This window comes from Mesoplodon densirostris, chromosome 18 (assembly GCF_025265405.1).
Source record: "Mesoplodon densirostris isolate mMesDen1 chromosome 18, mMesDen1 primary haplotype, whole genome shotgun sequence".
NCBI classification, from domain to species: domain Eukaryota; kingdom Metazoa; phylum Chordata; class Mammalia; order Artiodactyla; family Ziphiidae; genus Mesoplodon; species Mesoplodon densirostris.
Genome location: NC_082678.1, coordinates 4,428,308 through 4,454,345, shown reverse-complemented (window position 1 = coordinate 4,454,345; position 26,038 = coordinate 4,428,308). Strand labels below are relative to the sequence as shown.

Sequence of the window (26,038 nt, the reverse complement as noted above, 5' to 3'; positions counted from 1 at the left end):
TCACCGCAACTAGAGAGAAAGCCCACGCGCAGCAACGAAGACACCGCGCAGCCAAAAATAAAAAATAAAAAAAACACACACAAAAAAGAAACACTGATGTGCAAGGATATTACTTATGGATATTGGCCAAATTTCTACCTGAAACAAAAAAGATTTAAGCGTTTTCCAAGAGTTAAGTAAAAAGGATGCTAGGCTTTGGAGTCGAATGTGGGTTGACATCTTTGCCCTACCACAGAGTGGCCCTGGGCAAGTTATTTAACTGTCATTAAACAAGGATAATTAATGTATATTACCTTGAGTCAATATGACGATTAAATTCTAGAATGTGTAAAGCACTTTGTGCAGGGCCTAGCACATAGCAGGTACCCAACCAGTGATTTGTAGATACTATCCCCACTGGTGGACCAGTGGAGCACGCTGCAAGTCAAGAAAACCTGAGGGCTGAGCTATACCCCAAGTAGCTATTTGTAACTGCCCAACTGGGGACAGAGATCTGTGGTAAAACACTCTTAAGACAAAGAAGCAGGAGTGAAAGAAAATCTTTTATTTAAAAAAAAAAAAAAAAGTGGGCTCTGGGAAGAACAGAGTTAGTCCATTCGGGCCTTCAGTGTCCTCGTGGTGATTTTGTCCTTCTCACTGCGGAGGGAGAAAGTCACAGAACATCTACACCCATTCTAGACGCAGAACAAACTAGAACAGCTGTCCTAACTCTGGGGTTAACTGTTTTGCCCATGTTACACTAATGTTAGCCTGTTTTCCTGGCCTGTGGTGAGGAAGGGGAGAATGGAGACATTTCCATAGGTGGAGCCATCAAGAGTTGGGATGATTCAGGACTGGAGTGGGAAGCGCTCCGAAGCAGGGAAGGAGCTCCCCAGGCCTAGAGAACAAGTAACTCAGGAAGGAGGTGTGAGGTGTTTCACTCCAGTGGAGGGAAAAGATCCTTGGGGTGGTAAGTTCTCTGTATTAGCCCCAACCTGTTTTTCACGGTAATTAAGCAGGTTACCCCATAACAAAAGGGTCCAAATGCTTGTTCTGGGAGGTTCCCAGGGAAAGCTGTTGGGAGGATACCAGGTTCCTGGTGACAGCCCCAAACAAGTCAGAGGGAAACAGGGTGGCAGGCATCTGGCTGGGGGGTTGGAAAACATTGCCAGGGCTCAGTACACCACACAGTTGTGGGTTCCATGCTGGTGTGAGCCGGGAGAGGAGAGGAACCACCCAGGATTTATTCCGATCGATCTGCAGTAGCTCTGCTGTGGCTCATCCCCACAGAGGTCCCTGAGACTTCGGGGACAGTGTTCAGGAAGGAAAGAAATGTCTATTGTGAGCAAGGGAGGAGACCCGGGGACATGGAGCCTCACCAGACGGAGGCCAGGGGAATCTGGGTAGGTTCCCACCTTAGCTGCCACCCTTAGGAAGCATGGATTTCTGCTATCCCGGGCCTGCTGCAAGCACCTTATTTCACACCTGACTAGGGGGCTGGGAAGATGGGGTGTTTGTGCAGGAGGGGAGAGGCACATGTCTGCAGAGCTTCTAGACTTCTCCCAATGCATACTTACATGATGTGGACAACGACTCCCATGCCTGACACTGCGTCCCTGTCCACAGCATTCAGCATGGCTTGTGAGATGGTTTCAAACAGGTGTTCTGGATCCTGCCGACAGAGCAGAAACCTTTCAATCCCCAGAGCCTTGGACCCTCACTTGATGTGGCCCCTTAACTCTCTCTTCTCTAGGCTCAAGGTGCCCAGCTCTGGCCCCTCCCGTGTCTGGAGTGAGGGATGGTTCCCTGGATGCGAGAAGCCCCCTCAGCTCCTTCTCAGAAAGCAGCAAGGTGACATAAGATATAGTTCAAGCCCTGCACTTCCTCCGCTAACCAGCAGTGTGACCTTGAGCAAGTCAATGACCCTCCACTAAGCCTCAATTCCTCTTCTGTAAAATGGGGGAAGAATCCCCGTGGCTCCTATGTGCTTTACCAGCTATCTCATGGACTCTCCTCCGGGGTGGCTCAGAGGTATTGCACAGCTCAACCTGTCCAACCATGAACCCATTTCCCCCCAAACCTGCTGCATCCAGCACATCCTCTATCTTGGTTGGCTTAGCTAGAAAACTCAGGTGTCCTCAGCATGTCCACCTCCCTCACTTCTGTTTTAAGTGACCAAGTACTCTAGACTCTGGCTGCCCCGCTCCCCCACTGCCACTCTCTTTGCTCAGGACCTCAGCGCCGCACCGACCTGCAGGCCTCTGGTTCCTCAGGTCTCTTACTGCCTTTGACACCATGTCAGAAGAAAAAGTTCCAGTGAGGTATCACCTCTCACCAGTTAGAATGGGCATCACCATAAAATCTACAAACAACAAATGCTGGAGAGGGTGTGGAGAAAAGGGAACCCTCTTGCACTGTTGGTGGGAATGTAAATTAATACAGCCACTATGGAGGACAGTATGGAGGTTCCTTAAAAAACTACAAATAGAACTCCCATACTCCCCAGCAATCCCACTACTGTGCATGTACCCAGAGAAGACCATAATTCAAAAAGACACATGTACCCCAATGTTCATTGCAGCACTATTTACAATAGCCAGGTAGGTCACAGAAGCAACCTAAACGCCCATCGACAGACAAATGGATAAAGAAGATGTGGTACATATATACAATGGAATATTAATCAGCCATAAAAAGGAACGAAACTGGGTCATCTGTAGAGACATGGATGGATCTAGAGACTGTCATATAGAGTGAAGTCAGAAAGAGAAAAACAAATATCGTATATTAACGCATGTATGTGGAACCTAGAAAAATGGTCCAGATGAACCGGTTTGCAGGGCAGAAATAGAGACACAGATGTAAAGAACAAACGTATGGACACCAAGGGGGGAAAGCGGCAGGGGGTGAGGGATGATGAATTGGGAGATTGGGATTGACATGTAGACACTAATATGTATAAAATGGATAACTGATAAGAACCTGCTATATAAAAAATAAAATTCAAAAATTCAAAAAAAAAAAGTTCCAACTGCTTGGCGTGGCATCCAAGGCATTTCCACGTCTCATCCTGATTTCACTCTCCTCCTTCCTCTCGCCCCCCATTCTGCCTGCACTCCAGCAGCCACAGCAAGCTCTCCCCAGTCCCTAAACACATTGAGCCCCTTCTGTACTTCTGACCTTTGCACAGGCTGCTCCTTCTGCCAACCAGGCCCTTTCTTTCCTCCTGTTCCTGGCAAACGTCATTTCCACAGGTATCTGTGGGTCTGTCTCATTTCATTAGACTGCAGTAAGCCCTTGAAGACAGACTATCTGGGTTCCCCGGAGCCTGGCAGAGCTAGCACAACAGCCAACCCTGGCAGGTCCTGTTCCAATCTTCCCAGGTGATTTCCTCACACCACCACTCATAAAACAGATTCTATTATTATCCCCATCTTACAGCTGAGGAAGTGGAGGCACAGAGAAGTAAAGTGACTCACCCTGAACATAACTAATGAGATGGTAGGTGGATCTGGGTTTCCAACCACAGACTGGACTCCACAGCCCATTCTTCTGAGCTGCCCCTAACCCTACACCTTGTTAAATGTGTGTCCAATGAATGGATAGGAGAACCCTGTAAACCCAACGTGGGGATTATTTGTTGTAGCAAATATCTGACAGGTCTCTTCATGGAAGGTGCTCTCTCTGGGAGCCAAGGCCCTGGCAGATGGAGTTTCTGGACACTCTTCCAAGGCTCAGCAGCTGTGACTTTCTCTCCTACCTGCACCATTCTTCCCATTACCTGCCAGGTAAACACATTTTCCCCTGATGGCCAAGGGGTGGGCACCTCAGAACCCAGCCCCGCTCCATATGCCACCAACTCACCATGTTGGGCTCCCAGAGGGACTCGCACATCCCGTACATTTGTTCAGTGCAGGTACCACTGACTACAAAGTCATCAGTCACCATGGGGCAGCCGATAAGGTCTAGAGAGCAAATGAAGGGCTTAAAGGTCTTCGGGTCCAATCCAGCAATGACCGGCTCAGTGTAGTAGGGTCCAAACCTGTGGGGGCCAGGAGCAGAGAGAGAAAGTGGAGCTCAAGAACATTCACTTTCCTGTTCAGGCCTGTTCAGACAAGGCCCCGGCCCAGACCCAGGGAGGAAAGTGGAGGGCCCGTTTGGGACAATCCCCTTTCCCCCTCTCCTGGCATCTAGCAATGCTCTAAGACTTTTTCTTCTTTTCTCTGACACTTACCTTCATATCCTCCTCACCCTGACCCTCTCTTCCTCTTCCTTTCTTTGGGAATTCTGTTGTTGTGTTTTTTTTAACCTACTCTCCCTATCCTCATCCAGGTCCTATCACCATTCAATCTTCTATTTATACACCTATACCTTTACTCCTTTCAAAAAAGGATTTGAAGCAGTTTGTAGAAAAAACACTGAAAAATAAAACCAAACCGCTAAAACAATGCCACTTGCAGCAACATGGATGGACCTAGAGATTACCATACTAAGTGAAGTAAGTCAGAAAAAGATAGACAAATACCATATGATATCACTTATGTGGAATCTAAAATATGACACAAATGAACTTATTTATGAAACAGAAACAGACTCACAGACATAGAAAACAAACTTAGGTTACCAAAGGGGAAAGGGAGTGGGGAGGGATAAATTAAGAGTTTAGGATTAGCAGATACACACTACTATATATAAAAGAGATAAACAAGGCCCTACTATATAGCACAGGGAACTATATTCAATATCCTGTAATAAACCATAATGGAAAAGAATATGAAAAACAATATGCATATATATGTATAACCGAATCACTTTGCTGTACCAGAAACTAACACAACATTGTAAATCAACTTCAATTAATTAAAAAAAAAAGAGTTCTTCCTATGCACCAGCTAAAAAAAAAACCAACCCCAAAATCAAGAATACAAGACACTCAGACAAAACACAAAGTTTTGTTCTGAGTCTCCCAGCAGACAAAGCAAAGAAGGATACTCAGTGAGCTGGGTTATTTTCATTGTTTGCCATTAGGAAGTTACAGCTTATCAGAAACTTGTTCTAGACCCTGAGCTTTGAAAAGAATCAATCTTAGGGACATTTAGATAGAAAATAGAAAATACTCAAAAAGTAATGGCCATTATCCTCAGTAGAAACAGTAAGTAAACAGACATTTTCCATGTCTTATATCAGCTCTCAGTAATTTCTATGGGCATGATCTTAAGTTACAACTCTGTAAAAAATAATTCTAAATAAAAAAATAATAATTGTAAGGTGGAGGAAGAGGTTGGAGTAGCGTGCTTTGATCTGGAATTTCTCAAACAGATCCCTAGGTATCAAATTTCTCTAACATCTTAAATTTTGTATTTTCCTCTCAATAAACTGAAAACAAAGTTAACATAAGAATGTCCTGTATTATCTGGGTAACAACCTTAAAACTAAATACAACATGGCTCAGGGCCTGCGTTTGTACTTCCAGTCATGTCGATGTCACGGTACCACCTAAAGGTCACTGTTTACTTTTTACTGGCAGTGTTTCACAGAGGTGCTTGGGTGGATCCTCTGGGGTCCATGAGAAGTTATTTACTTTAAAAAGTGTCTGTACATGGCTCAATTTTGCAAATCACTGCATTAGCCTATCCTGCTGGAAAATCAATGATTTCAGTTGGGCTTGTAGAGAAAGCTCCTGGTTACAGTAGCTAAGAATCTAGAATTTTCCAGGTCAGCTTCAATGTTCTGTATTTTTATTATGAGTAAACATGAGCCATTAAATATATACCTAAATATGAGTTCATCTGTACAACTTTGTAAGACTTCCTCCCTATATCTGAAACTAATATGATATTGTAAATCAATTACACCTAAATTAAAAAAAAAAAAAAAGAAAAAGAAAGACCTCTCCCCCCACCCCCATGAACCAGTTTTAAAAAATCTTTTGGGGCTTTCCTGGTGGCACAGTGGTTGAGAGTCCGCCTGCCGATGCAGGGGACACAGGTTCGTGCCCCGGTCTGGGAGGATGCCACATGCCGCGGAGCGGCTGGGCCCGTGAGCCATGGCCGCTAAGCCTGCATGTCCGGAGCCTGTGCTCCACAATGGGAGAGGCCACAACAGTGAGAGGCCCGCGTACCGCAAAAAAAAAAAAAAAAATCTTTTGTTAAGCCTTTCTCAATTTGGGATTTTGATAAACATGGTTACTACATATGGCAGACAATTCATAGTTGAGGATATTAACATAAACCTAAAAAAAAGGTAACCATTTGTTTTGTTTATTTTTTAATAGTAAAAAGACAATAATATTGCTCCAGGTATGGAAATGGCAAAAACTTAGTTTTGAAAGCTAAAGAGTACTTTTGCAACTTTTCTATAAAATCTAAAATTATTTCAAAATAAAAAGTTAAAAAAAAAAAAGGAAAGAAAAAAAGCTTAACCTGTCTTCTTGCCACCCAGTCTTTTTTTTTTTTATGGCCATTTTTTTTTTCTTATTGGAATATAGTTGCTTTACAATGTTGCGTTAGTTTCTGCTGTACAATGAAATGAATCAGCTATATGTATACATATATCCCCTCCTTTTTGGATTTCCTTCACATTTAGGTCACCACAGAGCATTAAGTAGAGTTCCCTGTGCTATACAGTAGGCTCTCATTAGTTATCTGTTTTATACATAGTAGTATATATATGTCAATCCTAATCTCCCAATTCATCCCATCCCTCCTTTCCCCATTTGGTGTCCATACGTTTGTTCTCTACATCTGTGTCTCTATTTCTGCCTACAAATAGGTTCAACTGTACTATTTTTGTAGATTCCACATATATGCTTTAATATACGATATTTCTTTTTCTCTTTCTGACTTACTTCACTCTGTGTGACAGTCTCTAGGTCCATCCACGTCTCTGCAAATGGCACAGTTTTGTTCCTTCTTATGGCTGAGTAATATTCCATTTTATATATGTACCACATCTTCTTTATCCATTCCTCTGTTGATGGACATTTAGGTTACTTCCATGTCCTGGCTATTGTAAATAGCACTGTAGTGAACACTGGGGTGCATGTATCTTTTGAATTATGGTTTTCTCCACGTATATGCCCAGGAGTGGGATTGCTGGTTCATATGGTAATTTCATTTTTAGTTTTCTAAGGAACCTCCATACTCTTCTCCATAGTGGCTGTATCAATTTACATTCCCATTTGCCACCCAGTTCTGCGCAGAGGTGGGTGGGGAAAGTACCTACAGGGTTCTCCCTTCAATTTCATCCCAGCTTCTGCACTGAATTCTACAGTTAGGGGCCCCTTCTTTTCTCATCATAAAGTCCTCAAATGTCAAAAGTTAACATACCCAATTCCTAGGTTCCGTGTATTCCAGAGCATCTAATAAGATGCTCAACATAATAAGATGACAACAGAATAAGCTCTTGGGTAAGGGTGGCTCCTGGCTGGGAGACGCCAGGACACACTTTGGTAGCGTTCATTTTGTTTCCTGGGAGCAACTTCACTTGCTGTTTGCATTCCCTGCCTTCTTCTGAAGTAGCCCTTTCTTTCCTATTTGGTTGTTAGGTCCACAGAAAAGACCCAGAAAATAAGGATACTATCTAGCAAATAAGAAATGAGTCAACGAGGAGGAATCTCCTTCCTGGGTGCCCCCTCCATACTACTTGCCCAATCAAAGGTTTCTGCATTCCCCGAGTCCCAGGCTACATTTCTACTCACCGTTTCTCGTACAAGAGGTTGGCCACCATGCTCATGAGGGTGTAAGGCTTGATCTGCCGGCCTTCCTTCAGCTCATACAGGTTCAGCCGGAACTTGAGGCGTTGGGCACTGTGGTGAAAGGAGAAAAGTGAGTTAGTCAGTCACTGCTGACTGTCCCCGGTGCCCGCCTCACGGAGGTTGGGAGGTGCCTAAGGAGACACACAATCCCAGCCCCTGCCAAGAGACTCCTCCCCATCTGCCAGTGATTTTCTTACCAGAAGTCCAGCCCCACATCCGCTTTTCAGTCTGGTCCAACACTTCTACCCACAAACATGCCACTCTGCTAACCTTTTTTCTCATACTTTTTTTTTAGGGTGAGAAAAGGGGAGTTAAGAAGTGGATTCTCCCCCCACTTTTTTGAGGAATAGTTTATACAGTACACGCTGGGCAGGAGTCTGCCTGCAGACATAGTGATGGCAGCTTACAGTAGAAAGAGCAGTGAACTGAGAGAGCTGACCTGGGCTAAGCCTTCATCTTACCACTTAATTTTTCCGTCCCTAAGATAGGGACAAAATAAGTCACCTTATTTTGTGAGATAATGTATGGGTGCTAATAAGCAGCAGCTGCTGCACTAATGGAGTGAAAGGCGCCCAAGAAAGTAGGCCACACCTCCTCCAGTCCCATCTCAGAGCCCAGGGATAGGCCCTGCAGGGAACAGACCAGTGACATCCATGCTGGAAGCAGAGCAATGAGGAACAGGACACCAGAACGAAGGCTTCATCATACAGCTGAGGAAACGGAGGCCCAGCAAAGTTGGCAATTACTGCCCACAAACATGCCAACTCGGTGAGGAGAGGCTCCTGAAGAAGAGGAAATAGTGTGAAGGGAACAGCAGTGACTGGAGAGAGGAAGGCTGGTGGGGGCCTTCATACTGACAGGAATGCTAAGCTATCATTCTCTGATTCCACCAACAATGGAAAAAAAGGGCTGGTTTGGTTAGATTTCAGGAAGAGTTTCCAAAATATACGTTCTTGAGACTTGAGAGAGGTTTAAGGGAAAAGAGACAGAAAATTTTCTGACAAGCTCCCACCCACCTTAGTGAACTATCAATCTTCTAAGAACTAAGTCCAGGAACTGCTGCTCCTTAGGCCACCTGTGACCACATCTTCCCTCCTGAAACGCTCACCCTCTTTTCCACTGGCCTCTCTTCTTCCCCAACTGCTGAACACACAGTTCAGCTCTGGAGCTGCAGCTTATGTTTTCCCTTGGTGTATTCCGTCTCTCCAGAATCTGTTCCCATAGATTTAACAAATCACCAATGCCTATCCAGCCCTGAGATATAATCTCAAGACCCCAACTGCTCAGAAGATGTTTCTACTTGGCTTGCCTTGTCCCTTTAAAATTGGTATCAAAATCAAAGTCATCACCTTTCCCCTAAAACCAGTCTTCCCAATTCCCATATTTCAGTCAACATGCTCCAAACAGAAATCATCTTTAAAACACTTCTGGATTGTCTACATGCCAAGTACCAGAATAGATACTAATAACAAATAAAAAAGACACAAACCCCGACTTCAATGGTTAACTCTTTGGCCTCACAATAACCAAGTAGCCACTAAGGTTGGTCAGCAACAACCCTCAGAAATGCCTTCCTTTCCTTTCCCACCTCACCACCCCATCAGAACTACAACCTTCACACCCGGACCATCACAAGAGCCACCTATTTCATCTCCCAGACTCTCCCTTCTCTCACAGAACCACTATCAACTAGGTGACTAACTACTCTAGCAGTTAATATGCACCAGCTCATTATGGGTTAGTTATCTTTCTGTATGCCTGCCTTTTCTCCCAACTAGACCTGAAGTTCTTTAGGGGCTGAGCATGGGCTTTGGCCTCAGAGATTGGGATCCTGGGGGTCATTCATTAGCTTACATCTTGGGCAATACACTCTCTGTGACCCTCAGTTTCCTCATCTGCAAAATGGGACAACAACATGGTAACGTGGTTAAGAGGATTAAAGTCCATGGATGTAAGGTGCTTTCCACAGTGTCTGGCACAGAGTAAATGCTGCTAAGTTGGCTAGGATACCACTCTATCGCTTACGGTGTTCGGCAAAGTCTCAGATTCACTGATGTTGTTTAGTAGATGACTAACACCCACGCCACTCAAGCCGCTAGGCAAGAATGGTCCAAGAAGAAGCCTGGGTGTAGGTGGGGACCCCTGACACTTACACTGTCTGGACGTCGGTGGCGAGCCCGGCCAGGCCGATGTACAGCCGGTCGCCCATGGGAAAGATCTTCTGGAAGTCCGTGGTCACCATCTGGGCCTGGATCCCGAAGCGCCTGTCGGCAGCGATGGCCACACAGTTCTTCCCCTTCATGGCCATGACGGCCCCTCCGTTATAGGACATAATAGACTGAAGCAGACAGAGCGGAAGGGCTCAGCGCGAGGGGCCAAACGCGGCCCGGCGCAGCCCCTGATTCGGAGGCTCCTGTACGCATCGTCCTCCACTCTGGAGGCGCCTGGACGCCCTGAACTCCAGCTCTGAGATTAGTGCTGTGAGGCCGCGAGGAGCCCCATTCCCTGCCTCGGTCCTCACCGCGGTCCGCTCCCCCTTCAAACTGGAGCCGCTTCCTTCAATCGACCACCAGGCCTCTCCGCCTCCCAAACTCCCCATGACACCCCTCCCCATTCCTCAATCCCTACCCCGTGTCCCTTCTCCTTGCTCCCCACCTCACCATGTTTGCGGCGTATTAGGACCTCCAATAGCCACAACTCCAGCAAACCTCCTATGGGCCTCACTGCGCAACCACTCTCGCTGCTTTCTCTCTATTGGCTGGGAGGCCGACCCTTCCGGGACATTTTGGCTTCCTATTGGCTGTAAATCTTTGTCAGTCATCAGACAGGAGTTTGGTTGAGAAGCCAAAACCAAGGGGAGGAAAGCGCAAAGTGAAAAGTCACTCTCAGTGCGGAAGAGCCCGGCGTCGCGGTGCAAGCTGGTATAGCGGTGGACTCAGTCTCTGGGCGCAGGAGACGCCGGCCGGAACCTGCGCCCACGTGGGCTAGTGAAACCCGAGATAAGGGCCTTTGGCTCCAGTGAAGGGCCACGGGGTTGGTTAAGAGCACGCTGTGTGGGTCGGGCATATTACTCATGAAGTTTGTTTCATTTATTCATTCCAGAAATCCTTACATCTGTTGTATGCCAGGCACCATGCTAGGCTCTGGACATGCACTGGACTAGAGCTGTGCCTAGTATTTAAGAGGTGCCCGTAAAGTACGTATTTACTCTTGCGAGGGGGGAGGGGCACAGGGAGGGTGTCGCGGGTATTCTGCGGCTGTAGGGGTTGGGCTGCAAAGGGGACGTTTGGAAGCCGAAGGTGGTTCTGCTTATACGGACTCTCAGCAGGTCGACTTCACGTATCCCCAATCTCAGATCACCCTAAAGAGGGACATCAGGGCTCCCCCAACTTTAAGATCCAGAGGAGGCTGGCGACGATTTCCGCCACCCCCGAGCCAATGGAGCGGAGGCGAGCACGTCCTGCCTGCTCCCCTCCCCAGATCCGGACCCTTCTTTGGGTCTGACTTCTTTCGTCCGGTTATGGAATTTCCGAGTCCTGCGCTGTCGCAGGCTCACTCCCATTGACTCGGCTCACTGCGACACGGGTAGTTATCACCGTCTCTGTGGCGCAATCGGTTAGCGCGTTCGGCTGTTAACCGAAAGGTTGGTGGTTCGAGCCCACCCAGGGACGCTACCTGCTTTTTTTCCCACCCTGAAAAGGAAAACCTAAAGGCATTATTCTCCCAACCGCTGTAAAGCCAAATTTTGTATTGAAATAGCGGACAACACTTTTTGTATAGCTAATCAGAGGGTCGTTGTGACTGAAAATTCGTTGTTCCGTTAATGACGGGATAATGTCTCCAGCACTTCCCTCCTCCGCCTACCTCCCACCCCGCCCCCAAGCTGGATTGCAGGAAAGGCAAAGACAGGTTTTTGTCTCACCATGCAATACGTTTAACGTTGCATTTTTCGTAGGATTAAGAATGAATTTGCAGTGGAGGTTGAACAGTTTTACATTGTCTGCTTCAATCAATGTTACAATCTCGAAATATTACATTCGGAAAGGAATAAAGTAGTGCGAGAGACAAAGGCAGCGACCAATTGAGGGATGAAGAGAAAGGTGAGAAAGGGAGAACACAGCTGTGATGTACGGAGAGAGACAGAAAGAGGGGACACGACAGAGAAATAGGCGGGTGGGTGGAAGGAAGACCCGGAAAAAATGGAGAGAGGGGAAAGAGAAGCAGTTAATATGAGAAGCATGAGAAAAAATAAATCAACAAAAAAAAACAGGTTTTTTTTTCTAGAAATACAGAGACGCGGGGAAGAGGATGGGGAAATAGGAGCAGAATCTGACAAAGGACATTGTTTTGGGGAGAGTGAAGGAGTAAAGAACACAGGTAAAGATAGTCCTAATATCCCTAGAGGAGCTGCCCTCTCCTACCATTGTCATCCTCTTCCAGGAGATCTTATCCTCGCAGTATCTCTTCGTATATGTGCTGGAAATAATTACCTAGATTCCCGAGTTCCTGCCCTCTGGAAACTTCTAGTCTATGATACACACAGTGACTCTTCTGATGAAGAGTTTGTCAGCTAGGTGACCTCCTGAAATACTACAACTAACACAATGGAGGGGAAGCTTTGGCATCTCATGTCCGCCAGAGGTGCCTCCCTGGGCTGGGAGTGGGAGCCTCCGCTTTTAAGAGGAGCTAAGCTAAGGACTCTCTCAAGCAGTTCCCTTCCACATTTGGTGTCTCCTCAAGACTGGGCTCAGAGGAAGCCTCTCTGAAAGCCTTCCCCAGTGCTCACCCACCCTTACCTCGAGCTTACAGGGGCGGGGGTGGGGGGTGGTAAGCGGCAAACGGAAGGATACACAGTGCCCATAAAAGCTAACGGGACAGGCTGCGTAACCCTCCTGCTTGCCCCCGCCGGCCTGTGAGCACCCTGTGGGGCAAAAGCCCGGCTCATCAGCTTTATATCCCCTGTGTTTAGTGTAGTCTTTGACAATGGCACAGGACAGGTACTTCTTTTCGGGAAACCTGGGAACTTCAGAAGTGAGAAAGGTTTGGTCAGAGGTTCTCCTGATAAAGCCAGAAGGGCCAGGGATATGGGGACTGGAAAGTGATGGAAGTGATTAAAATGAAGCTTTCGTGGGTCGTGGGGTCTTCTGTCTTGTGTTTTTGCTCGTGATTGGCGCTTAATAACTGAGGAACAAATGAACGGATTCCCAGTGAGCACGGTCGTCCCCTCGGGCAGCACTCCAGGATTAAAGGGCTGCAGTGGGGACTCAGAGGGACGTCAGCCTTCTTCCCAGTAGCAGATATCCTCCCACCTTCATCCAAGACAGCCCCTGGGTGCCCCCTGTGGATCATGGGTGAGACCGAGACCTTAGCGAAACCCCTACAGGTTTCTCTTGCCCGGGATCTTCTAGCCCGAAAGGAGTGGCAGACCAGGAGTCCCTGCTGCACTCCCCTCCCCGCAGGGTGACTGGAGGACCGTAGAGGATGCGCTAGCCTTCCCGGGCAGAGTCCAGGATGCCGGCAACACACTTGCCCCAGGGACAGTGGGCGTGTCCACGCCAAGAGCCCCCTTTCCGTGAAGGGCGGCGAACTCCCGGTCTCCCCGCACAAGGAGGGAAGGGAGAGCAGGTGACCGAATCCTCCCCGGCCCAGCTCCCGCGGGGACCACCCCCTCTGGGCGGAAATCTCTCCAGCCCTTCCTCTTCCTCCCCGCCCCCACTCGGTGGGTGTGCGCCAAAGACTGAAGCTGGGGTCACTTGGCGGCCAGTGTCCGCAGGTCTTCTTGTCGCCAGCCAAAGGGTGAAAGCATTCAGCCTGGGGGCCTCAGCTTCGGGTCTGCCTGGGCTGCGAAAGAGGAGGGAAGGAGGAAGAGGAAGGCGGTCGGATGCCTGCTGAAGATTCGTTTCCTAATTTCCTAACTTGAGCCACCCACCGCCAGTGCGCTTAATGGCGCTTCTGGCCGGCTAATCGAGCTCTTTGGAGCGACTGACATAATGATCATCCCTAATAAATCCTGAATAACGAATACGCGAATAGACCGTCCTAATCTAATGAGGCGGGCCCACGGTAGTCTCCATAACGTAGTATCCATCGGCTTCCCCGGCGCCGGCCTCAGCTGCTGCTCCAAGCTTTTCCAAGCTCCCTCCTAGTTTTCTCCTCCCGGCGGGAGCCACTGGGTACCGGAGCCCGGAGCAACGATCGGAGTAGGCGGGCGCCAGCCGCCTTTGCGCTCGCCGGACTCCTCCCGCCGCCTGGGCGAGCGAGGCGCACCAACCTTGCAGAGGTCGGGGCGCAATCGGCGCGCGGGCGAAAAATGCGGGAATAAGTAAGTGCCCGGCAGGAAAAAAGCGCGGGCCCACTTCCGAGTCCCGGCGCCTTGTTTTCGAGTGCATTCGGGCTTCTCGCGTTAGGCCGGGTTACTGTGTCCCGGGCCCGGAGCCTGAGCTGACGTCTTCAGCTTGCCTCCCGGCCCAGGTTGTGTTCCGATCTTGACCAAGCACACCGGAGGCGCCAGCCTCCACCACAGCAAACCGAGCCCTCGCCGCGAGACGTCCCTCCAGGCCTCTGCCTCCGTCCTCCCGGCGGTTTGCTCCCTCGAAGCGCCCGGGCCGGGTCTCCGGCGCAGCGTTTCAGAGCCGCCGATCGGGCCGCCGAGAGGGCAAGGGGAGTGGGGAGGAGACGCTCGCTCTCACCCATGCAGTTATTAATTTCAAGGGAGTGTCACTTAAGTGAATGAAAATAACCCGGACTCGTGGCCAGAAGCGTCGCGTCCCCCCGCCTGAGCACATTGCCATCGAGGCCGAGGGGTGGAGGGCTGCAGAGCGAGCCACATTTCAGCCCAGTCCGCATCTCACCATTTTCCAGGCGCTCCAGCTAGGGTCGAGGATCGCAGGGTCAGGGGATGGAGGGGCGCACACATATTTTGGGGGCAGGGGTTAGTTGAGGAAGGGTGAGATCGTGGTCTAGTTTTGGGGGGGCCGGCACCCGGTTGGGGGCGCAGCCTTGTTAGCCTCTCCCCCTCCTCCTCTTCCCCTCTCCGCAAACACCCTGAAGGAATGAGGTCACGTGGGTGAGTGGTGGGCGGGACCTACTCTTGTCTGGAGGAAAAAAGCCATTTTGTCTCCCCCCCGCCTCCGAACTCTGGTCCCTCCCCTCCCCCCTCCGTCCCCTCCCCTCCCCTCTCTCCCTCCCACCCCAAACCGCTTTCACAAACTCCTTTCTTACCGTAGGTTTCTCCCCTCTCGCCGCCCGAGCGAGCGACACGGCTGCGGCCCCCCTCCCCTCCCTTCCCTCCCTCCCTCCCATCCCCCCCTCCCCGAGACCCACCGGACCCCGAACCCAGGTAAGCGGACGCGGACTCCCCTCTCCCTCCTTCTCCTACCCCGTAACCATCTGGGGACTGGGACTGGGAGCCGGTACATCCTTCTTTACAAACCCCTGTGGGGGTAGGCTCTGAGCCGGGCCTTCTCGCGTCTCCGCCCCACCCCCGCCGGCCCCTGTCCTAGCTCGCCCCGTCCGCCTTTCTTTCTCCCTTTTTTCTCTCTCCTTTTCCTTTTCCTCCCTTCCAAGATGGCCGAAGTGCATTCCCCTTTTAGCGATTTGGCGTCTCCCTCGACCACCACCTCTTTGTGCCTCAGCCCCCATAGACCCTGCTCCCGAGGTAGCGAGGGGGAGGGCCCGAGGCAGCCACAAGGGCTTTGGGGCTCCGCGCTGGGGCGGATCTCTGCCCCCCTAGCCCTCCCCACGAGCCAGCTCAGCTCCTGGACCTCTCCCACTACTCCTTTCGGTTTGGGGAGGGGTCGCTCTCGGTTTCTTCGTTGGGCACTGGGGCGTCGTGGACGCGCGAGGACTTGAGGCTGGGAGGAAGGGGACGAGCTTTTCGATTGCTGCGGGGCCGGGGGAGGGCGCTCTTCCCTGCTGGGACCGGTCGTCTCGGGCACCTCCCCCAGTCGGTCCCTTTCCCCCCGCCATCCCGGGACTGGGCGCCCCGCCCCCTCCCCTCCCCGAGCCACCTCGGCAGAGCCTCTTTCTCCGGAACACCCCTCATCGGGCCCCGCCGAAAGTTTGGCTCTAGGGAAGGTAGGAGCGGCCACCCGGTAACTGGGGTCTCTGATCTTCTGACCCAGGTTCCTGGGGATGCCGGGGTGGAGGGAGTAGAATGGAGATGGGAAGATTTATCGCGATATTTCCTATCGCCCGCAGATGCAGGAGGGGGCTGGCGGACTGGCCGGTCTCCCACTGGGGAGCCCGGCTGCCCCCTCCTTTCCTAGGTCCTCCTGCTTCTATTTCTGAGGGGATGGGACCCCTCGGCGAGCAGACACCCCTGACCCTCCTGTCTCCACGGGGGGCCCAGGCATGCCTCTCTCCCTCCCCCACTGCCCCCGTCTGCCCAGAATTGCTCCGGATGGCTTGAGGTGGCGAGGGAGGAGGCCTGGGAATGGTGAATTTGCCTGTAAATATTGTGGAAGCGTTGCCCCGCGCTTCCCCCTGGTCTTTGTCTCTCAGAGAGCGCCCCCCCCGCCGCGCTGCCTCAGTCTCCAGGGCTCCCTGTCGCTGGGGGCGGCGGGGTGGGTCTCCTGGTTGTCTCCCACTCCGTTCTTAAGCCTCCTTCTCTGGGCCTCTTGCAGTTCGCATCTGTTCCTGAAACTCTATAATTTCTCTTCCTCCCCCTCTCCACTCTGTTCCAAGGTGCTAGTACTTGGAGAAGGAGCATAAAGGCAGCTCTGTTATAGCTTTTCGGTGGGGAGGTTTTCCCCGGGGTTTCCTGGTTTGGAGTTGGGGTTGAGGTCTTAGAGCTGTCTTTGGAAAGAGGCAGGAAACAGGCCTGAGGTGAGACTTGGGACTTGGGATCCAGAGTGTAGCTGGGTGGGGTTCAAGTTGAAGTCTTTGTGGGGGGTGCTCTCTCCTGCTTCTGGTCTTCCCTGGGAGATCTTGGTTGATGGAGCTGTTGCCATGGGAATGGAGAGAGCCTGAACAGGAAGAGGTGACATCTTCGTGCAGGTTGGATGCCCACCCCACTCCTCCAGCCTCTGGCCCCCAGAGCGAGGCTGGGAGCTGCACTGCCTTTGTTGCTGGAAGACTTATGTTATAATTTGCCCTCGGTAGACCAGGGATGCACAGAAGGGTGGTGTGTGTTTGCAGCTCTCGTTTCAGGCAGGGATGTCGGACTGTGTGCTCCTGGGGTGGGTGGGGGCGGTTTGTACATCTGGCAAGCGTGGGCCTGGCTCTGGTCTGGCTGTATGTGTGATGGGGTGTGTCTGTGTGTGTGTCTGGCCAAGTGTCTGGCCTTGTGTGTTGTGAATGTGAGAGAGAAATGGAGGGGGTGTGTCTGGCTGTGTGTGCATATGTGTGTGTGTATCTGGCAGTGTGTATCTGTGTATATTCTGGATTTTTGTCTTTGTCTGATCTTAGGAAGCCGAGAGGTGGGAAAGGGAGGGAGGTAGAGTGATTCTGTCTCCAGGAGACTAGAGGACTTTTTTGATGCTGCTGGTGGGAGGCGCAGATCCTCCACCCAAGGGCAAGGATCAGGGAACATTGAGAGTTTGACGGTGTCCCAGACAGACCTCCACCCGCTACTCTCCTTACACACACACAAATACACAGGCTTGCACAGCTGAACCCGAACTCCTGGGACCCAGTGCAGTCTGGCTCACTGAGCTTCCACAGAGCCTGCTTCCATATCTGTATCCGGAGAGTTGGGTGAGGCCAGTCGCCTCTGCCCCCGCTTCCTACTTCAAAGCGAGAATGTGTGCTGTTGGTTACGTTCTGGCCCAGATGGCTCACTGAAGGGTCTTCTGTGGAACCTGGAGTCCTTCTACCTTCCGCCTGCCTGGATGGAGTCAGGCCAGGCTTACTGGTTCCTTAGATGAGTAGGAAGCCCGGCCTGGGTGCCAGTGTGGAAGGAGCACTGGAACGGGAGTCAGGCCGCGTCTAGTCCTAGAACTGCCACCGAGTGACTGCATGACCTGAGACAAGTCACTTCTTTCTGAGTTTCTTCATCTGTAAAACGAAAGGACTGGACAAGATGCTTTCTCATAAGATCCCTTCCACCTCTGCAATTCTAGATGTCTGGATGTGACCTTCAGTGACTCTTCCCAAGACTTGGAGATTTTCTAGCGAGGGAGTTGGGTGAATTTCATGTGGAGGGAAAGCAGAGCAAAGACTTCTGTAGCTGGGCATCAGAAGGAGCAGAAGGGAACCTCTGGGTCATCAGAGATTGGCTATTTCTGCAGGGGAAAAAGAAAAAATAACTGACACTGGGAGAAGTCTAGATTACGGGGGAGCTTCCAGAGAAGGACTGGTAAGAATGGAGAGATGGGGGGTGATCTCTATAAGGAGGGGGCTTTGAGGATGGGGAAGGACACATGCCAGGCTTGGATGGCAAGGAGGAGTTGGGGTTGGGTGCTGGGTGCTGATCAAGCTCCTTTCCTGCCACTATAGCTGAAACCCGGGGCACCAGGGGCCAGGAGCAAGGGCTGTTCCACCATGATGCCCTTGCAAAGACAGTGGTTTGGGGATAGAAGATATTGAAGGACTTCACCCCCGGTTGGGGGAGGTATTGTGGGTGGGAGACAGTGCTCAGGTCCACTGTGGGGATGTGGTCAGTACTGACCTGTGAAAGCCTCCAGAGCTCCACAGGGCCACTTCTACATGGCCCTTAGTCTCCCTTTTTCTGCTTCTTGGGACTTGTCTCTCCCTCTCCTTCACCCTCAGGCTCTTCCCGAAGGTGATGGGAGCTGGAGGTCCAGCCAGTTGCAGCTGGGGAGGAGCTGGGTATGAGGTGTGGGGCCCTGGGGCCGCATGGGGGGAGAGAGATGGTGAGTGGGTGAGGGAACAGAGCTCCTGTTTACAGTTGTTCTCCATACCTGCTGGCAGGGCCCTGCAGGTAACCATGGCAATCAGGTGAGGAACCAATCAGTGCTTCTCCCCACCCCCAGCCCCAGAGGTCTGAGGCCCCTGGGGATGGGGTCGGTGGGGGGGGAGCAGGGAGTGTGGCAAGGGGGCTTTTTTTTTTTTTTTGCGGTACACGGGCCTCCCACCACCGTGGCCTCTCCCGTTGGGGTGCACAGGCTCCGGACGCGCAGGCTCAGCGGCCATGGCTCACGGGCCCAGCCGCTCCGCGGCATGTGGGATCTTCCCGGACCAGGGCACGAACCCGTGTCCCCTGCATCGGCAGGCAGACTCTCAACCACTGCGCCACCATGGAAGCCCGGGGCTCATTTCTTAAAGGGAGAAGGAGGAACATTTCATCCAGTAAAAGCACCACGGCTCTTACCTTCACCCGTGCATCCAGAACAGAGCTTGAGGGGTAGTCTTGGTCTCAGTGCTTGCAGAAGTGAGAGGGTGAGGGTCACGGCCATTTGCTTAGGAGCTCTTGCATGTTGAGGCCACCGTTGGCCTGGAAGGAACTGCACGGGAGTTCTTAAAAGCAAGTGTCTGTTTTGAAAACACAGTGAGTATGTGAATGAGGTGGCTAAGGCAGTGTGAAGCGCCTGTGTGTGTGTGTGTGTGTGTGTGTAAGTGTGTGTGAGAGACAGAGACAAGAAGGCATGAGATATGCCAACAGCAACCAGGACCCTCATACATTATCAGACCCCAAAATGTTTTGTTTCTGGCTGTGCACACACACACTGAGATTCATTTGGACAAGGCACACACATGGGGCAAGTAGTCACATGAAGTACCTTTGGAGGTCCAGCAGCATGTACGCATCCGATGGATATTACACACGCTCGGCGAGTCAGCCACTTGGAGTTTGTTCCCTCCTCTGGATGGTTGTAATAATATTTGGGCATCTTGCCAGGGGTTACTATGGGAACGACCAAACAGTGTAGTAGCCAGCAAGGCTTCTACATAATTATGAAGAGGGAACCCATGCAGGGAGAGCTGGCTGAGGGGAGGCGGGAACCCCTTTCCTTCCTCGGGCCATGTCTGCAGGTCTTGGCCGCTGCGTCTCCACTGGCTCTGGGCTTGCTTGTTCCTCTCTGTCTGCCCTGCGACTTGGTGTCTCTCTCACATGTGGCCTTTGTGTCTCTCCATCTCGTTCGGTCTCTGGCCAGCCTCTGTTGGCTGTTTGGGTCCTGGCCAAACTCATTCTGGGGTCTCTATAGAAACTGCTGATTCCCAGCTGTGAATTTTGGGTCCTAGAAAACCCAACGTGTTGGCTTTAGAAATCTTTCTGGAAAGGAGAGAAGGATGTATGCTGTAAAAGAGCTGTCGGGACTTGGCCGCCCTCCCAAGCCCTGCCCCTCGGGCTTCCACTCTGGGAAAGGGGAGGGAGGTGCCATCGCTTCTGGGCGCAGGTTGGAATTCTATACCAAGAAGTAAGCACATCAGCCAGTCCAGACCTGGGCTTTGCCTTTCCTCCCCGGACCCTGCCAGGGCCTGGCTGGGCACTTGGTGGGCTGTGGGGAGAACTTTCTGCATAGCATAGCTTTGGCAGGCATCTCTGAGACCCTGTGGTCTGTCACTGGGCAGCTTGTGGCCAGGTTGCAGACAGGATACGGTGGGTGGGTAGCAGTGCCCACATGGGGAGATTCCTGCGTGTGCCTGGGAGGGGCAACGTGAGCAGGCTCTTTGTCGGGGCACATGGTGGCCTTCCTGTGGCAGAGGCAGTGGCAGTCTTTTTGCCCAGACTTTGCAGTTAACCTGCAGAGGCCAGGGCTGGGCCGGGGGGGCGGGCTGGAGCTGCGTGTTCCCAACTTTGGGCACATAAGGACCAGCCTCAGTATTTCCTGCTTGAGCACCAGGCCTAGAACCTGCATGGTCAGCATATGGTGCATTTCCAGGGAGCTGCTCCGGGGCTGGGGCTGGATGCAGCCGTGCAAGGACAAGTTATGGGGTGCCCCCTTCAGCTTTAGGGCGGATGTGCCCCCAGTGTTTCCAGGGAACGCTTCCTGGAGAAGGAGTGATGGGATGGAAGGAGGGTAGGATGCGGTAGAGAGACCCAGTCAGGAGTCTCAGTTTCCTTATAGTTCCTGGTGAGTTCACTTGCGTGAATATGGATTGGGATCAGGGAGATTTTCTAAAACTCCGTTCTCTTCCATTTTCCTGCCTCCCCACATCCTCTGGAGAGTTGAGTAGTACTTCCTGTGGTCTAACCTCAGTCTTTCTGCTGTCCTGAGATAGAACCTCACCTCGTTGCTCAAGGTCATGCAATCTCCAGAGCCCCTGGCACCCAGTGAACACTCACAGGGGGTCAGAAAGAACCATCCCCGCACGTGCACCCTGTCCGGCCTTAAAGTGAAAGGAAGGGCCTTGGGCCCAGGAGCGATGTCGCTTGTGGGGCAGGTGGCGTAGAGTGTGGGAGGGGCTCTTGGCTCTGTGGGTTCCTGATTCCATGTTTATTTCCCAGGGTGACGCTCCCCAGTCCCCTGCCCCCCACCCCGGCATCATGCATCGGACCACACGGATTAAAATCACGGAGCTGAACCCTCACCTCATGTGTGCCCTCTGCGGGGGGTACTTCATCGATGCCACTACCATCGTGGAGTGCTTGCATTCCTGTGAGTTGGGTCGAGGGGCTGCTCCTCGGGTGGGTGGCCTCTGCCCTGAAGAGCAAATATGTCCGTGTGTCTGGTGAGGGTCCCAGGTCCCTGAGAGGCTGCCTTGGAGGGGATACTGGAAGGTTCAGCTCAGAAGTTCATTTGGGGAACTTTTACCTGAAATCTCAGTTCTCTCCTTGAATCTCTGTGGCCGAAATGGCACTCCCTGAAGATGCAAGTGCCCTGGTGTGCACCACGGGCTTGTGGCTGGGGGTCAAGGACCCTGGGAGGTGTCTAATAGGTTGGCCACACACACACAATCTGTCCTCCCCCAAGGATGGATGATAAGGGGCAGTTGCCATCTGTGCGAGACAGGACTGTGTTGGGTCCTTGAACAGGCCTGAGCTGTGGGAACAAGGTGGAGAAGAGGGGATACCTGAACCCGAGCAGGGGGCGTGGGGGTGGGTCCTGGGTGATGAAGGGGACGCTGACTCTTCCTCCTCTCTCCACAACCCCCCAAGTCTGCAAAACCTGCATCGTGCGCTACCTGGAGACCAACAAGTACTGCCCCATGTGCGACGTACAGGTGCACAAAACCCGGCCGCTGCTGAGCATCAGGTGGGCCCAGCACTTCCTCCTGTCCCCGCCCACCCTCTGGGGCAGCCGCCCTCCGTCCCCCAGCCCTCCTTGCTTCCTGAAGCCGGGGTGGCAGGTGAAGGAGAAGCACCAGGCGTGGACCGAATCCCCTTTCTTCCCTCAGGGGTGTATCCAGCTGAGAAATTCTAGGGAGGTAGAGACGAGGCCCCTAGGGACCCCCATGCCTGGGCCCTGGGTCTCAGGAAGGGAGGTGGGACCCCACGCTAGAGAGTCGGGGGGACGTGGTTGCCAACAGGCCCCTGTGTGCTTCTTTCCAGATCTGACAAAACCCTTCAAGACATCGTCTACAAACTGGTCCCTGGGCTTTTTAAAGGTACCTACACCCTTCATCATCCTGCCACCCCCCCTCCCCCACTGCCCAGCGTGTTGCTCCCCGCCTCAGCCTGCCCCCTGTCTTCTAGATGAGATGAAACGGAGGCGGGATTTCTACGCAGCCTACCCCCTGACAGAAGGTGGGTGTGTTCACGCGTGTGCGCGTGGCGCTGCCCCAGGTATAAGATGCATGGAGGGCCGGTGGGCACCACACACGGCCTCCCCAGCCCAGGGGTGGCTGGGCTCACCGCACTGAGCTCTGAGATCCCTGGGTCCTTGGTGGGGCTCCTGTCCCCCCTCCTAGGCCGACGCCTCAGAGCTCTCTCCTTCCGCAGTTCCCAATGGCTCCAACGAGGACCGTGGTGAGGTCCTGGAGCAGGAGAAGGGGGCTCTGAGCGACGACGAGATTGTCAGCCTCTCCATCGAGTTCTACGAAGGCGTCAGGCAAGTCTGGCCCATGCCTGGTCCTTTTGGGGTCCTAGGCTGGGTCCCTTCTCCCATGCCATCCCCATTCCTCTGGGAGGAAAGGGTGCTTCCGGGAGGGCCTTCCGGATGTGTGCAGTTAGATGCTGCCTGCTCCAGGGTCTCCCTTGCTTCATTCCTTCTCCTTCTGCAGGGACCGGGAAGAGAAGAAGGGCCCCCTGGAAAATGGGGATGGTGACAAGGAGAAAGTGAGTGCGGGGGCCTGCCCAGGAGCGGGGTGTGGGCTGGGAGAGTGCCGGGGTGGACCCCAGCCCTTGGGTGCCTCTCCCCCACCAGACAGGGGTGCGCTTCCTGCGATGCCCAGCAGCCATGACTGTCATGCATCTCGCCAAGTTTCTCCGCAACAAGATGGATGTGCCCAGCAAGTACAAGGTGAGTCCCTGGGCCCTTTTGAAAAACGTGTCCGTGTGTGGGTGTATCTGACAATCTGTGCACCTCAGCCATTGTTCAGGGCCGGCTGGGTGTCACCAAGGGCCTGCACGGTTGTGTAATTGAGTCCGTGTAGAAGGGTAACTGAAAACTAGATTGGGGTGGGGCCGTCTGCGTCTGCTGAAGCCAGTGTGCAGAGGTGCAGGAGACCAAGATTGTGTGTGTGTGTGTACATGCTTGCACGTTTAGAACTATGGCAGAGGTGTGTGTGTAAAAATGCAGGGCCTTACCTGGGGCCAGCTGGCTGTGGGAATGCTAGTCTGAAATTGCCAAGGAGCTTTAGGACTTTGCTTCTCAAATTTGAATATGTATATGATCCCCTAGAGATCTTGTTAAAATGCAGATGCAGGTTCTTTTTTTTTTTTTTTTTTGCCTCGCCTAGAGGCATGCGGAGTCCTAACCACTGGACCGCCAGGGAAGTCCCCAAATACAGATTCTGACTGAGTAGATTTTGCATTTCTGGCAAGCTCCCAGGTGCTTCCGGTGCTGCTGGTCCATGGACTATTGAGGCTCTAGGACAGTGGATCCCAAACCTTGCCACACGTCAGAATTACGTGAGGGGTTGCCTATCGAGATTAAAACTCGATTCATGTCATACCAGTTAAAACAATCTCTGGGGGCTTCCCTGGTGGCGCAGTGGTTGAGAGTACGCCTGCCGATGCAGGGGACACAGGTTCGTGCCCCGGTCTGGGAGGATCCCACATGCCGTGGAGCGGCTGGGCCTGTGAGCCATGGCCGCTGAGCCTGTGTGTCTGGAGCCTGTTCTCCACAACGGGAGAGGCCACAACAGTGAGAGGCCCACGTACCGCAAAAAAAAAAAAAAAAACCAATCTCTGGGAGTGAGATCCAAGCATTGGTGTGATTCCACTGTGCAGCCTGGGCGAGAGTCATTGCTCCACAAGTTCCTTCTCACCTGGGCCTTTTCTTTGTCTGTTAGCTCCTCTGGAGAACGTGCCAGAGATAGAAGGGGACCCAGACCGCCGTGTGGATTGCCGGGGCTGGGGCTGTTGATGATGTGGGTATCTTCTTTGGATCCCTTCCCACCTGCTGGTCAGGAGTTATGTGGGAACAACTCTGATAGGGAAGTCGAATCCAGCATGAAACCCCGGAGTAATGAGGGGCCACCTGCTTGGAGCCTCTTTGCCAAACAGCTGGAGGCTTGAGCCGTGTCCTCCCTTTCCTCCTCCAGGTTGAGGTTCTCTATGAGGACGAGCCGCTGAAGGAATACTACACCCTCATGGACATCGCCTACATCTACCCCTGGCGGCGGGTGAGTGGGTGGGGTGGTGCCAGCAAGGGGACAGGGCCGAAAGGGGACACTGGGCCATCACGTGGGCCACGCTGCTCTAATCACAGTTTATCCCTCGTCTCATGAGCTGGACATGTCCAGGGTGGCCTGCCACACACCAGGTCCGCCTCCGGGCGCTCTCTCACGGATGACTTCCCACACTCCGAAGGAGAAAAGGGTCCCTGGGCAGACCGCGTGCCCCAGTTAGGGTGTGGAGGAGTGAGCTTTGCCTTCCGCTCTTCGGCCTCCCTCTCTCCTTTTTCTGTCTCTGGTCTCACGTGCGCCCTCTTCCTCTCTGGGTCTCTGTGTGCCCCCGTCTCTCCGGCCTTGCTTGGTCAGTCCCACGTCGCGTGTCTCTTCCTCTCTACCCAGTCTTTCTCCTCTCCAAGGCCTGGACCTTCCCTTCTCCCTGTTTGGGTGCCGTGGGGTGAAGGTGGGTGGCTGCCCCATTAGCCTCTTTCTCCTGACGCCCTCCCCTCCCCTCCCCTCTCCCTGCAGAATGGCCCTCTCCCCCTCAAGTATCGCGTCCAGCCAGCCTGCAAGCGGCTCACCTTGCCCACAGCGCCCACCCCCTCCGAGGGCACCAATACCAGCGGGGCGTCTGAGTGTGAGTCAGTCAGCGACAAGGCTCCCAGCCCTGCCACCCTGCCGGCCACCTCCTCCTCCCTGCCCAGCCCAGCCACCCCCTCCCATGGCTCTCCCAGCTCCCATGGCCCCTCGGCCCCCCACCCGACCTCCCCGACGCCCCCCGCCACAGCCGGTGGGGCCACCACAGCTGCCAACGGGGGCACCTCGAACTGCCTGCAGACACCGCCTTCCACCAGCAGGGGGCGCAAGATGACTGTCAACGGAGCTCCCGTGCCCCCCTTAACTTGAGGAAAGGGACCCTCTCCCTCCTTTTCCAGCTATGCCTCTCCACCCCTCCACTTTTTCTGGGCCCCCTTTTCCACCTCTTCTACTTTCCCCAGCTCCCCCCACCTTAGGGGTCGGGGATGGGTTTTATAAATAAATCTATATATATATGTACATAGGAAAAACCAAATATACATACTTATTTTCTATGGACCAACCAGATTAATTTAAATGCCACAGGAAACAGACTTGATGTGTGTGTGTGTGTGCGTGGGGGGTGGGGTGCCCCGTTTTAGGCGGTCTTGTGTAATTTGCTCTGCTGTTTTTGGGGGTGCCTAGAGGCGGACTGGTGGGGCCACTTGAGGCTCGGTGAAGCCCTGCCCCACCCTCCTTCTGTTTCCCAAGGCATGTGCGGTGTTGGAGGGGCCCCCAACAACCCCCAGAGCTTTAGGCACGACTCGAACTGGCTGTGTATGAGGTCCACCCTGCTTCTCTCCCCATCCTGGCTGCTGTCCTGCCCTGACCCTGACCAGTACCCCCCCCCACCATTGTTGAATGTCCAGAGAATTGCTAAGACAGTGCCTTTTACAAATGCAGCCTATCCCCTGGTTCTGAGGAGCAAGTGGGCAGTGGAGAGGGCATCTCCCTTACCTCCTCCCCTTGCAGTAGAAACTTTGTGTAATAGATAGTTCTGCCTTTTTTTTCCCCCTGTGTGTGTGGCCTTTGCATCATTTATCTTGTGGAAAAGAAGACTGAGGCCACAGAAGGCCTCAGCCCTTGAACGTCCACTGTGGTGTCAGC

General features: G+C 52.7%; 2 protein-coding genes and 1 non-coding gene across 3 annotated transcripts; 2 read left to right on the top strand and 1 right to left on the bottom strand.

The window, feature by feature from the left end:
- Positions 1-523: 523 nt before the first annotated feature.
- Positions 524-10,498, bottom strand: PSMB3 (proteasome 20S subunit beta 3). The gene is made up of 6 exons (XM_060082386.1): positions 10,396-10,498; positions 9,889-10,073; positions 7,679-7,786; positions 3,844-4,021; positions 1,557-1,651; positions 524-636 (listed from the first exon to the last, which is right to left on the bottom strand). Exons 1-6 carry the CDS (start codon positions 10,396-10,398, stop codon positions 588-590), a joined length of 618 nt encoding a protein of 205 aa, XP_059938369.1. The 5' UTR covers positions 10,399-10,498; the 3' UTR covers positions 524-587.
- Positions 10,499-11,332: 834 nt separating this feature from the next.
- Positions 11,333-11,406, top strand: TRNAN-GUU (transfer RNA asparagine (anticodon GUU)). The gene has a single exon. It is a non-coding gene; the product is annotated as a tRNA-Asn (tRNA).
- A 3,495-nt stretch (positions 11,407-14,901) lies between these two features.
- PCGF2 (polycomb group ring finger 2) lies at positions 14,902-25,459 on the top strand. Its single transcript, XM_060082244.1, has 10 exons — positions 14,902-15,074; positions 21,087-21,237; positions 21,738-21,834; positions 22,131-22,186; positions 22,275-22,325; positions 22,521-22,629; positions 22,802-22,856; positions 22,945-23,040; positions 24,287-24,367; positions 24,884-25,459. Exons 2-10 carry the CDS (start codon positions 21,126-21,128, stop codon positions 25,259-25,261), a joined length of 1,035 nt encoding a protein of 344 aa, XP_059938227.1. The 5' UTR covers positions 14,902-15,074; positions 21,087-21,125; the 3' UTR covers positions 25,262-25,459.
- The last annotated feature ends 579 nt before the right edge of the window (positions 25,460-26,038 follow it).

Bases quoted from the DNA above. Each gene is read 5' to 3' on its own strand.
- PCGF2 (XM_060082244.1), top strand. From the start codon at position 21,126: ATGCATCGGACCACACGGATTAAAATCACGGAGCTGAACCCTCACCTC. The intron at 23,041-24,286 runs GTGAGTCCCTGG...TTCCTCCTCCAG, and splicing joins ATGTGCCCAGCAAGTACAAG to GTTGAGGTTCTCTATGAGGA. The intron at 24,368-24,883 runs GTGAGTGGGTGG...CTCTCCCTGCAG, and splicing joins ACATCTACCCCTGGCGGCGG to AATGGCCCTCTCCCCCTCAA.
- PSMB3 (XM_060082386.1), bottom strand. The intron at 1,652-3,843 runs GTGAGTTGGTGG...CTCTGTCGGCAG, and splicing joins CCCTCTGGGAGCCCAACATG to GATCCAGAACACCTGTTTGA. The intron at 637-1,556 runs GTAAGTATGCAT...CTCCCTCCGCAG, and splicing joins GGAGTCGTTGTCCACATCAT to TGAGAAGGACAAAATCACCA.